The sequence below is a fragment of the Telopea speciosissima genome, chromosome 3 (assembly GCF_018873765.1).
Source record: "Telopea speciosissima isolate NSW1024214 ecotype Mountain lineage chromosome 3, Tspe_v1, whole genome shotgun sequence".
NCBI classification, from domain to species: Eukaryota; Viridiplantae; Streptophyta; class Magnoliopsida; order Proteales; family Proteaceae; genus Telopea; species Telopea speciosissima.
This window is the reverse complement of record NC_057918.1, coordinates 2,140,847-2,154,006: the sequence shown is the minus strand read 5'-3', so window position 1 is coordinate 2,154,006 and position 13,160 is coordinate 2,140,847. Positions and strand designations below refer to the sequence as shown.

Here is a 13,160-nt window from a genome sequence, read left to right as displayed (position 1 = left end):
AGATGCAATTAACAGATTTGGCTTGGAATCGGTCTTGAATGGATCTTATTTTCATCCATTTTAGTGCTGTCCATTCTAATGTTTTTGGGACCGACTCGTTAGGTTTCAGATTGAGGGGCTGATAGATTAAGGGGTCGATTCTAGGTTTTTTTTTTTAATCCAAAATAAATCGACCAGATTCTAAATTTAAAATCCTTTAAAAGAATATCTTTGAACCCACCTCTTCCTCCTCCCTCAACTCCAAAGCCCAAAGAAACTACTTTTGTACCATATTCTTCTTTGGAGAAAGTTTTTAACACTACGCTGTGAAAATAAACCATACCATCCAAGGGTTCATAAACTTCTATAGTGTTTTAGTATGTTTCCCAAAATACCTTCTTTTAATTGTGCATATGAAAAGTTTTACTATATTGTGCATATGAAAATTGGTGTATTAGATGGCGGCAAAAAATTTTTGATTTGTAGCAAGGTCTCCTAACACAAATAATTATCATTAAAGAGAAAGAATACCAAGAAGATAAAAAAAAGATAGAATTAAACAACCGTACATGCATTTTTTACGCATTACATGCATACGGTCTACAATGGAGGTGATTTTTCCCTTTCATCGAAGAAAGAGAGAAATCTACAAGGTAGTTCAGTTTCGCCATTCGTGCGCCAAGCCTTGGCCTCAAACCAGATGGTTCAGCCCTAATTAAGCCCAATCGGAGAGATATGGGCTCAAGTTGGACTTGGGCAAAGTCCAACTGTGGACTTGTAAATGTTTCTGCCCAACTCAACATCCAGAAATCGTTGAATTCGTTCTATCAGGCAAAATGGCCAACTGAATCCAACAGGAGCAGCAAAGTATTAGCTGGTTGAAAATGAAAACTTGAAACTAGATTCCATTTTCTTTTATCCATGAGAGGGCGGTAAGTAGAACAAAAATAAATTAAAAAAAAGAAGGAACTTTTTAGTTTTTAGGGGACTCAAATCAAATGTTTTATTTCACATTTTCTCTTTTACTCCCATGAGTATAGGATATCGGTCTCAATTAATATCAATACGAATCGAGCCATATCGAACTGGTATCAGGTGTAATTGTGTAAATGAAAAATGGATCACTTTTTAGTTGATACAACCGATCCGTGTCAATATGATTCTCAACAGTAATAATATATATTGTTTGATACAATACCGATCCTCAAAATTAGAGATTGGTACCATTATTATTATTTTGGTTGTTGATTTTTTTTTGTTTGTTTTTTAGAATTAAGGAGCTTTAATACGAGGGATAGGCCTTAAAGTGATTTGAACTCATGACTTCTTATTTGATGAATTGATCTGATCCCTTGAAATTATATCGGGTTTTGATTGATGTAATTGCCAGGTACAGAGAGACTTCACCACGAAATCAGCATCACAATTTTGGGTAACCGTCCACTATGTCCTACGCTCAATAAACGATTTTTTTTGGGTGCAACTATCAACCATGACCTACGGGTTTTGGTTGATAAGCGTCATAATGATTTTTGTCGTCTTTTTCTTTGTGACAACTTGGTGTAATCAAGTTATACTCAAATCAAGATTTGTTTTATAATTTTTTATGGGAAGGGGGTATCTTGTGTTCTTGTTGTGTGGCTCCTGTACCAATATGAAGGAGACCCCATGTAACGGCAACTAATATGGGTGAGATTTTTCATTTGATGAGGAATGGGTCAATCATTTCACATTTCTTGTGTCTAGATATGAAAGGTTCTTTGAGTTATTTTATACGTTTGGCCTCGATCTATGTGACAGCCTTCTGTTTTTACTACTTTTATGCGCTTAATGGATAAAGGTTCTTTGAGTTGTTTTGCACTTTTACCAAATTATGCTGACACACATGTTTTTTTTTTCTATCATTCTCACATGAAGTGAATTAGATGTGCTTCTTTGTATATCAGTGTCGAGAATGGTAACAGTCTCCATCGATATCAATTCAAATCCATATCAGTTAGTATCAGCCATAATCGGTCAATTTTATCCTAACTTTTTATTGAAAGTCTGATTTTTTTTATTATTTATGATTACCTTTGATCCGATATCGATATCGATAATCGATCCAAGATCGATCAGCTATTGATATCAACCTTGACTAATACGAATATGATCCAATCGATCTGACGCATCCGATATTGAAACCTCATTCCATATTTACAATACCATTTTACCGCAACTCATTGGTACACATCCAAGCTCTCCTCTCCTGTACTGGCTCATGTAACTCTCTCCCATATTCATTAATTAGTGTGTGGTAGTACACCATTCCTCCCATTATTTTGTATACAATAAAGGGAGCCTCCCAGCCCCATGTTGTTTCACGCTGCCTGTCCATTACTCCATAATCAATATATCGTAAGCTTCTGTTTCTGTTTCTGCTTCACGGGCTCTCAGTATTTACTATTTTGCAGTCTAACTTGGAAAATCAACCCTTCCCCGCAATACGTAGTCATTCCGTAGGAATGTGAAAAGAGATAGTAAAAAAAAAACATCTAGCTAGGTGCAGAAGCCGGGCGCGGCAAGCGCTTGAGCACTGCCATTATAAAATGATGTTAGCAGTGCTCTATCAATCTCAACCGTTGAATTATTATCATTTAATCTGGAATGTACATTTTATTAAACACATTACCTGTTCTTTACCCATATAGCTGATGAAAATTTTTCATCTCTTTCTTTTTTTTTTTTTGGAAAAATTACATCCTCATCCCCTGTACTTTGCCTTAATTACACATCCCTCCAGATAGTTACTTAGTTTTTTGATAATGTCCAAACTAACCCTGGGTCATTGTGAGATGACCCATTTACCCTTTTGATTTAATCCCAAACTAACCCTTGGTCCATGTGAATAGACCATTTTACCCTCCTTTTCTTCTTCTTCTCTCGCAACCCCTTTCCTGCAAATGGAACCCACCAAAATCCACTTCAATGGATTCTAATTCATGAAGTTAATGGTAAGATCCACTCTGGAGTACAGGGTGAAGATCTCATGGACTCTGGAGATCTTATATCTGATCTATCCTCTGTCATTATCTGAAACTCAAGAATTGTGAAGAGATGGAGGAGTAATTTCTGATGACGAGATGGGCTTCCCATGGATCTCTTCTCCTTCAGATGCAGAAATACTACTCTATAGCTGATGTTGCCTTGGAACTTAGGAAGGTTGCAGCGAAAAAAATGAAGATGAGAAACGAAAGAGAAAAGAAGAAGATTGAGGGAGTTAAGGTTTTTTTTTCAGCTGAGGGCACTTGCAAAGTGCAAACACTGTTCAGGTCGCGACTGGAGCATGGACAACTTGTAGTGAATCCTTCACAGAGTCATTTTCGGAAGCAGCAAGCTCTGAATTATGAGAACCACTAATGGATGTTTCTTGAGTTCCAAGCTGAAATGAGAAAAAGCAGGGAAAAAAACCGGAAAAAGAAAAATGATAAGATTTGAGTTCCAACTGAGAAACTAAAATGTAGGCAAAAAAGTTGAATCTGAAACCTATGCAATCAGATTATGAACATGAATTACAACTAATTATTTTGCTCATTCCTGTAGTAAGAATTTAAGAATTAAATGAGAATTTTTCCTTTTTTTCTTCCTTTTAGTTTAAAGTAGAATTTCACAAAAAAACTTGAATTCGTTTTGCATTTCAAATTCTCGAAATTAGAGATCATCAACCTGTCGAAAGTCGGAACGATTGGCGTCATTTATGACTGATTCTGTTTCCTTCTTTGGCGGTGGACGAGGAGGCGGCAGTGGTGGCGGTGGTGGTGGTGGTTGTGGAGGAGGAAAATAGTGGGTGTTTTAAGGTTGAAGATGATGAAAAGGGTATCATTGTAATTCTACTTTTGGTGTTTTAGAACAAAGGTAATATTGTCTTTTCAAATCATTAACTAACAACACCGTAACACCGTCAGCCATAAGGGTTCAAAATGTAAGGTGGAAAAACCAAGGGGAAGAATGTGTAATTAGGGCAAAGTATGGGAGAGGGATATATAATTTTAAGTAATTTTTTAAAAGAACAGATAATGTGTTTAATAAAATAAACATTCTAGATTAAATGATAGTAATTCAATGATTCTGATTGATGAAGTACTGCTAATATTTTAAAGTAATGGCTGCGCTTGAGCGCTGCGGCCTTTTGGCCCACAAAATTTATAACAATTTAAGATGATGTTCTCGACTTTACCCAAAAATGAAAAAACCTACACTATCTCCATTTTAGTCATCATTAACTTTTGTCTTTATTCGCAAGGAGACTTCTTATAGTTTCCCTCTCCCCCTGAATGTATTCGTCTGCCGTTCTACTTTGATTTGTCTGTAACATTATTTCAGTGATAATACATCTTTTTATCAAAAAAAAAATTAGAACATCGATACATTTTTTTTTATAATTATGCGAAGCTTCTATATGATGTACACGATCTTTGTCTTCTTTTTTTTTCTGCAGGTGATCATGTCCGGTTGCGACAGAACACCACATAAAAATGCTAGTTCTAACCGTGAACAAGAATTTTGGGGCATTTTTACGTTGGTGGCGTTAGTCTTCTTCGTATGTGGAACAATAGCATATGCATGCTATTGGTGTAGGGTTTGGAGGAAGAGGCGCGTTGCTGCAGCTAGAGTAGCTCCAATGCCTTGATCGACCCAAGTATGCTCAGTATCTTTGGAATATATTCTATATGGTAACTGGGATCACATGTGATATGGAGTGGTGCCCAAGTATTCTCAAGATCTCCAGGATCAGTTCTACATAGAAGTTATGCATTACAGTTGTATTGTAATATTTATTTCCATTTCTGTTTAGTGAGATATCTCAATCACTATACCACTATATATTTACTATTAGAGAATCAATGAAATATGGCATAAGACTTTAACTCAACATGGTATTTTTTTTGCTAAAAGATCCTTGTATTAAAGAAGCAAAAGAGTCACAAAGTCAAAAACAAGAAGACACCAAAAATCACAACCACAGACTGAAACAGCCAGCCAACTCCCCTAACTCATTGCTACGTTGAGGGTTGGGGCATCGTGTGTGTGTGTGTGTGTGAAATGACCTTGCTGCCCTCAAATATGTGAAATCATTAACTGTTCCATCAAATGTCATTGCTTATGCACTCCTCCATGTCGCTTGCGCATAACAAAAAGAAATAGAGGTTAAAGTAAGTGATAAAAAGACTAAAAGCAATATGCGCCTTCCCGTCGCTTGCATCCACCTTGACAATCTAATTATAGCATTTAAAGAGAAAACATCACATTAAAAAAAAATAAAAAAAATCATACCACTACATACATACATATATATATATATATATATATACCAATTATCACTATAATATCTATCCATTAAAATTGGCAAAATATTTGGTGGGTAACACATAGAAAAAGCACCTATTTTGGCCATAGTTAGAAATACTTGCCTTCAAGAAATAAGAAATGGATATATAAAAGAAACTGTGCAACTTCTTAGGAGTTCCTAATCTTCTTCTATCTCTTCTTGTGTTTGTATATGTATGCTCATTAGATTAAGTCTCATTCCCATAGAGTAGGGTCAATAATAATTAGGTTCCTAAGCTCTCTACTCACCTGCATGCATTGCCTTCATACTAATGCATACCTAATAATAACAAAAGACGATCAACTAAACCCTTATCACCATCTTTCTATAACTGCCAAACAAAGCTTCAACAGAAAGGAAGATATCACTTTTAACACATAAAAGAACCTCCACACGAAACCTTTCATTTATGCTCCAATATTTGCCAAAAGAAGCAGAGAAGAGAGAGTGAGAAAGAGACTTAGGGTTTGCCGAAAGTAGGGTTGACGTAGTGGGGTGGTGTTTTTTGTTCTTGATGAGAAACGGCTAAAAAGAGTATCTCATATATATGAAAGTTTCTTCAGGCCATGAAAACTTTACACGTATCCAATGTGCACTAACATAAAATTTCATGAAACTGTGCTAAAAGCCTAAAACTGAGTGCGGATCATATCTTTGTACTAGTACCGTCCAAGATAATAAAAATTATGGTACATCTTCGGGCACAACAGAGATCATGTGTGCCATGTGTGATACGTGGCCTCCGCTGTGCCATAGGATATGCACCGCACACCTTGTAGTATGATAGACAATTCCATGTGACTGGCTCTGGAAGGCCGGTACTTGTACAAACACGTCTGTTAATTCATGAGTGAGTGAGTACTGTTTTCCTCCTACGTCACCTACTAATCCTCCACTCGACTGCATAACCCAATTAGTTCCATGCGGACCTTTTCCTTCCCACTTACTACTACTCTCCAACCCTCCTCCTATACAATGGTCAGCCCTTCATTTACTTCTCCTCGCCAGATACATGAGATAGATTTGTAGGAGCGAGGAGCAAGGGTTTTCAGCAGCTAAACCCTGCTTCAAATTGTGTGTGTTTTGAGAGAGGAAGGGAGAAAGATACCTTCCTCTAGTAGTTGAAGAGATGGGTTTCTTGGCAGTGCAACAACAATCCCTATGGGTTCTCACCTTTGGTCTCTTAGGTAGGGAGATAAACGGTTCAACACCAACCCTTTTCGTCTCTTAATTTCTTCTCCTTCTTCTCCTTCCCCTTTGAAAGAAAAAAGAAGGGGGTGGGAGTACTTCTTTGATTGTATTTCATTTAAGGGTTTCTTGAATTGAATCTATCTATCACATATGGTTTCAAGAAATGGATGAATTCCAACTTGAATGATTTCGTTCCACATTAATGACCACAAAGATCAATTATCCAAATTTCGAAATTCTACTCTAAAAATCCATCCAAATGGGCCCTATTCTCATGCGTCTGTACTATTGGCATTCAATTGGAAATTAATAAGCTAATTCTTATTACCTTCTCTAGCAAGCACTTCTTGCAATTTAACGTTTATGTTATATATCCATTGGTGTTACCTACCTGACTCTGCCTTTTAAATTAAGTTAAATAGTTCCTATTTTCTCATCTTAATTATCTTTGAATAATGCTTAATAAATATGGGATCTTCCTCATGATCATTTTCTGTTATAGGTAACTTCATCTCATTATTGGTCTACATTGCTCCAATGTAAGTCCCTTTTTTTTTCTTTGGTTTTTGGGGGGGTAGTTTTAATTTCATCTTGTTTCCTTAATTACATTCTTATTGAATAAGGGTTTTTATTTGATGAATGCAGACCAACATTTAGAAGGATTTACAAGAATAAATCAACTGAAGGATTTCAATCTGTGCCATATCTGGCTGCACTGTTCAGTGCCATGCTTTGGATATATTATGCATTCCTCAAGACTGGTGCATATTACATTATCACCATTAACTCCTTTGGATGTGTTATAGAGACAATCTATATTGTCATCTACTTGATTTATGCACCAAAGAAAGCTAGGGTATATATTACCAATTCAAAACTGATTCTTCCATCATTAATATTCATTCTTGCACCTCATCACTTTTAATTAATTATATGAATTTGCAACATTTAATGCCAGAATTCGACTGCGATGATGCTTGCGTTGCTGAATCTTGGAGGGTTCTGCCTGATCCTTGTTCTCACTCAATTCTTAGCCACACAACAGAACAGGATCAAGATTGTTGGAATGATTTGTATTGCCTTCTCTGTTTGTGTCTTTGTGGCACCCTTAAGCATTATGGTAAGCGGGGTACGTTACACACTTATTACACCAACACCAAAAAAAAACCTTATTTAATAGTAATTTTGTTTAGTTTTAATTAAGAGATTGTATATATACTAATTAAAAAATAATTAATTAACAACAGATGAGGGTCATACGCACAAAGAGCGTGGAGTACATGCCATTTACTTTATCCTTCTTCCTCACCTTGAGTGCAGTGATGTGGTTCTTCTATGGTTTACTTCTCAAAGACCGTTACATAGCTGTAAGTAGTGATCGATGGATCGTTCGATCAAATTGGTATCTTTAAAGGTCATGATTTAATTGAAACTAACTTTAGGGTTTTCCTTTTTTTTCTTTTTTTTTTGTTTGGAATAATATAGATCCCAAACATACTGGGTTTCAGCTTTGGGGTAGCACAGATGTTGCTATATTTGATCTACAGGAAGTCCAATAAGGAGAAGAATGTTAAAGAGGAGGAGGAGCAAATCAATGAAACGGTTATGTTAAGCATGATAAGTTGTTCCGAGCCGGTTTAACCAGTTGACCCAGATGCCCAAGAACCTAAAGCAGAAGATGAAATTGAGGAAGAAAAAGAAGAAGAAGAAGAAGAGGTGAAAGTATATAAACATGGTGAAAATACTGGCACAAGATCACAAGGCGCATAAGGAAGAAGGAGAAGGTGTACCAACTTATCTCAGTTGGTAAGTCGTGGTACACCTTCTCCTTCTTCCTTATGCGCCTTGTGCCCTTGTGCCAGTATTTTCACCACGTTTATATACTTTCACCTCTTCTTCTTCTTCTTCTTCCTCCATTTCATCTTCTGCTTTAGGTTCTTGGGCTTCCATTTAAGAGTTGTTTACTTGTCGTCTTCTTCTTCTTTGTTTTCATTCTCTCTCTCTCTCTCTCTCACCGCTGTGTGTAGCTGAAATAAAGGTTCTAAAGAAGTGGTTTCTCTCACACAGTAACGTGTGGAGTTCATGTGTATTTATAATTCAAAATTGTGTTTTACAAGAGATGAAATAGTTACAAGTGATAGGGATAAATCTGTGATTTACAGCGATTAGAACTCATGTTACGTTTGGGACTCTCTGTTGAGGTGGTTGCAAGACTTAGTCTCTTGTTATCTTTTGAAGACTCAGTGTTGCTGAGTTAGCCTTATGATCTGCCCCCGTACACTCGACATAAGTGGGATGACCGATCCAAGCAGTGCATTTTTATTGGCTACTCCAATCAACATTGTCGTTATCGATGTCTTGACCGTACAACAGGCCGCGTGCGTATATATCTCCCGTCATGTAATTTTCAATGAAAATTATTTTCCATATGCAGAACTATTAACTCGTCCCACAACAAAACCGCCATCTCCTCACCCCATCATCCTTGGTCCTTTTCCAACACTAACACTACCCACACATGGGGTGTCTTTACCCACCTCACCACCACCCACACAAGTGGCCTCTTTACCCTCCTCACCACCACCCACACACGTGGTCTCTTCATCCCACTCACCACCACCAATTTGCCAACAAGAAAATACCCCATTATCAATCCCTACATCAACTTCTCCCTCTTCTTCTATGCCTTCATCACCACCACGTGATACAGCTCCACTACCACCGCCAGCCCCAACCCATCATATGGTCACTCGACTGAAAAATAAAATACGCAAGCCTAAGGCCATGCTGGCCACTAAGCACCCAATGTGATCCTGCTTCAATTCTACGGTCTTGAATATTGAACCCACTTGTTTTACTTCAGCCAATAAAGACCCCAAATGCCGTCTCGCAATGGCATCTGGCATCTGAAATCAATGCCCTTATTCGCAATGGGACTTGGGAATTGGTATCTTAATGATCCTTCCATTAATGTGGTCAATTGCAAATGGATTTATAGGATTATAACAAAGGCAGACAGCAGCATTGATCGTTATAAATCCCGTCTTGTGGTTAAGGGATTCACTCAACAAGCTGGTTTGGATTATGAAGAAACATTCAATCCTGTAGTCAAGCAGGCCACAATTCGAGTTGTTCTTGCCTTGGCTGTCACATACAATTGGCCGTTACGTCAACTTGACGTCCAAAATGCATTTTTTCATGGGCATCTTACTGAAAATGTGTACATGCATCAACCCCAAGGGTTCATTGATTCCCGATTCCCATCTCATATCTGCAAGCTTAGAAAGGCTCTATACGGCCTTAAACAAGCCCCTAGGGCCTGGTATCATCGGCTTAGCACCTATCTCCTCTCACTGGGCTTTGTGTGCTCTCAAGCAGATTCGTCTCTGTTTGTTAAACGGACCTCCAATCAAATATTGCTTCTACTGATTTATGTCGATGACCCAATACTCACAGGAAGTAATGAGCAATCAGTCCGCATACTACTATCTCAGCTAAGCAATGAATTCGCCATCAAGGACCTTGGCAAACTAAACTATTTCTTTGGAATTGAATGTCAGCATTCTTCACAAGGAATTCAATTAAATCAGTCCAAATATGCATCTCAGCTGTTGCAACGGACCACCATGATGGATGCCAAACCGTGCTCTACTCCAATGGCGAGTTCCTCTTCCAAACTCACCAAGGAATCGGGAGAACCAATGCCTGATGTCACACTGTATTGAAGCACAGTGGGAGCACTGCAATACCTTACTTTAACCCGTCCAGATTTGGTGTACTCGGTCAATAAGGTATGCCAATTTATGCATTGTCCGACAACAGAGCATTGGTTAGCTGTAAAGTGAATTCTGCGATACATAAAGGCCACTGTTCATTTCGTGATTCATCTCAAGCCACTTCATTCCATTCAAATAACTGTCTTCACAGAAGCTGACTGGGCTGGTAGCCCTGATGATCGCATATCCACCAATGGCTATGGTGTCTTTCTTGGCCCCAATCTAGTCTCCTAGAGCTCTAAGAAGCAACAAACGGTTGCACGATCAAGCACCGAGTCTGAATACAAAGGTGTTGCGAACTCGGCCTCTGAACTACTGTGGTTGCAATATCTTCTTCGTGATCTTGGCTACTCCATAGCTACCCTACCGGAGATTTGGTGCGACAATATTGGCGCAACATATCTTGCGGCCAATCCCGTATTTCATGCACGGACAAAACACGTTGTAATTGACTATCACTTTGTTCAAGATCAGGTCGCCAAGAAAACATTGGAAGTTCGATTTCTTCCTACTCAAGAACAAACAGCTGATATCATGACTAAGCCTCTGTCTGTATCTCGTTTCGGTACTTCACGTTCCAAGCTCACAGTGGGTGAACCCCTGCTTCGCTTGAGGGGGTGTAATAGGGATCATTATCACCTCCAATTCTGACACCCTCTAACCGGCCACCTCAACAGAGAGTCCCAAACGTAACATGATTTCTAATCCCTGTAAATCACAGATTTATCCCTATCATTTGTAACTATTTCATCTCTTGTAAAACACAATTTTGAATTATAAATACACATGAACTCCACACGTTACTGTGTGAGAGAAACCACTTCTTTATGGTAATCAGAGCAAACCTGGTATTCTAAAAAAAATTCTCTTTTTTTTTTTTTTCCCTCCCACCCTACTGTTCTAATGGCTTCCTCTCCTGCAATGAATTCTTCAACAGCCACGGCTGTTACCTCTACGACCAATCCTCCCTTTGCACTTGGGAATATTTCCCATATCCTTCAAATCAAGCTTGATCGAAATAATTATCTTCTTTGGCTGGCACAGTTCCTGCCATTATTTCGCTGGCATGGTTATCTTCGATTTGTCACAGGGACTTACACCTGCCCCTCTCCAACACTTTCTACTGATGCCACTGTGGTGAATCCTGAATACACGGCTTGGCAACATGAAGATCAATTGATCTTATGCTGCCTTCTCTCCACGCTCACTGAGTCAGTCTTCTCGGTTGTTGTCGGCTTAGATACCTCTCATGCGGTATGGAACAAACTTGAGAAGCTCTATGCCCCTCACTCCTAAGCACGCATAATGCAACGGGAGTTCCAGCTTCGCTCTCTCTGTCGCCGACTTCGTTCAAAAGGCGAAAACTATTGCAGATCACCTCGCTGCCGCTGCTCAACCTGTTTTTGATACTCAGCTCTGTCTCAGTATCCTCAGCAGCCTAGGGCCAGATTATGATGCTTTCGTCACTACAGTGACTTCTCGTGTTGAGCCTATTGCTCTAGACGACATGCTTGGACCTCTTTTCAATCAAGAGGTTCTCCTCCTAAGCCACAATGTTGAATCACCATCAGAGTCGTTACCTGCTGCAAATACTGTTACCACACCCTCTGATCCAACAACCACTTCTTCTTCTCGTCGTGGGAGAGGTAATGGTCGAGGCCGTGGGAGAGGCTATGGTTCTTATTCCTATTTTTCAATTGTGAACCTGTAGAGAGCATATGGCATCAAGTTGGACTGTTGAACATTTTCTCTAACCATGATATCAGATCGGGAATCATAACGACATTGAACACGTCTATCAAGCTAAATAGGGATAACTGGATCAAAGTATCTCTTTTCTATGGAATCATTTGGCACATTTGGAATGGGTATTGGGATTTAATCTTCAGGCAGGTTCCTTTCAACCCTGCAGCTATCACTCTCAGGGCTATTGCTAGTGCAAAGGACCAGGTTCAAAATTTTAATGAGCATAGAAGGAGATTGGTCAGATTGGTGAGATGGATTCCCCCCCCATAAATCCTTATTTGACGTTCAATGTCGATGGTGCAAATCAAGGCAATCCGGGCAATGCTGGGATTGGCGGAGTGTGCAGATCTTCTAACGCCTCTTTCATCTGCGGTTTTTCTCAAGGAATTGGTGGAACTTTGCTTTGGTGGCTGAAGCTATGGCGGTTCATGCAGCTCTTAGGATTGCCCTTAATTTGGACATAACCCTTTTAGTAGTTTAAAGTGACAATCTTCTCATAATAAACATCCTTAACGATCACACTCTTGAGACCCGTTGGAGGATATATTCTATCATTCAAGACTGCAAAATTTTAGCTAAAAGTTTTTGTCGAATCGTTTTTGTGCATTCTCTGCGCGAATCAAACTCGGCTGCCAACAGGTTGGCCACCCTTGGAGCTTTCACCCAGGCTAACTTTTTCTGGCATGATTACCCCCCTCTTGTATCCTCTTTCCGTTGGATTCCGACTTTTCTGGAACTTCCAGCGTTAATAAATCTTTTCGGCAAAAAGAAAAAGTGCATGTGAATTTGGCGAAGTAGAACAGACGCTTCAACCACAGAACGAAGCGCTGGCCTTGACTGAATCCTATCTTTCTCCATGTTTATAGGAGAGAGATTGAAAGAGACTCCATGCTAGGCGACTAGTTCTCCATTCGCACTAGCGAGCTGTCTTGAATGCCAATATGCATACATGGCTGAGACTGCAGAAGCATCTACTACCACCACTTTTTTTTTTTGGGCAAAAGCATCTACTACCACCATTGCTGCATAGTATATGTAATTTACTGTATTAGGTGTTGTATTGTGTTTCTTTAGGTTGTATATTTTGAAAAAAATTTAGC

At 39.0% G+C, this 13,160-nt stretch overlaps 1 protein-coding gene across 3 annotated transcripts; it reads left to right on the top strand.

Annotated features, from left to right (window-relative positions):
- The first annotated feature begins 6,476 nt into the window (after positions 1-6,476).
- Positions 6,477-11,007, top strand: LOC122656422 (bidirectional sugar transporter SWEET14-like). 3 transcript variants are annotated; one of them, XM_043850930.1, is made up of 7 exons: positions 6,477-6,534; positions 7,041-7,077; positions 7,184-7,394; positions 7,497-7,658; positions 7,791-7,905; positions 8,024-8,107; positions 9,995-10,005. In XM_043850930.1, exons 1-6 carry the CDS (start codon positions 6,477-6,479, stop codon positions 8,095-8,097), a joined length of 657 nt encoding a protein of 218 aa, XP_043706865.1. In that variant the 3' UTR covers positions 8,098-8,107; positions 9,995-10,005. The 3 variants fall into 3 exon arrangements, with proteins under 3 accessions (XP_043706865.1, XP_043706866.1, XP_043706864.1); XM_043850931.1 differs by lacking the exons at positions 8,024-8,107; positions 9,995-10,005 and adding an exon at positions 10,994-11,007; XM_043850929.1 differs by lacking the exon at positions 9,995-10,005 and having other exon boundaries at positions 8,024-8,142.
- Positions 11,008-13,160: the final 2,153 nt, after the last annotated feature.

What these genes read in the sequence shown, in the direction of transcription:
- LOC122656422 (XM_043850930.1), top strand. Translation starts at nt 6,477, where the DNA reads ATGGGTTTCTTGGCAGTGCAACAACAATCCCTATGGGTTCTCACCTTT. An exon ending in TCTCACCTTTGGTCTCTTAG is followed by an intron (nt 6,535 to 7,040) that starts GTAGGGAGATAA and finishes TTTCTGTTATAG; the next exon opens with GTAACTTCATCTCATTATTG. An exon ending in TTGGTCTACATTGCTCCAAT is followed by an intron (nt 7,078 to 7,183) that starts GTAAGTCCCTTT and finishes TGATGAATGCAG; the next exon opens with ACCAACATTTAGAAGGATTT.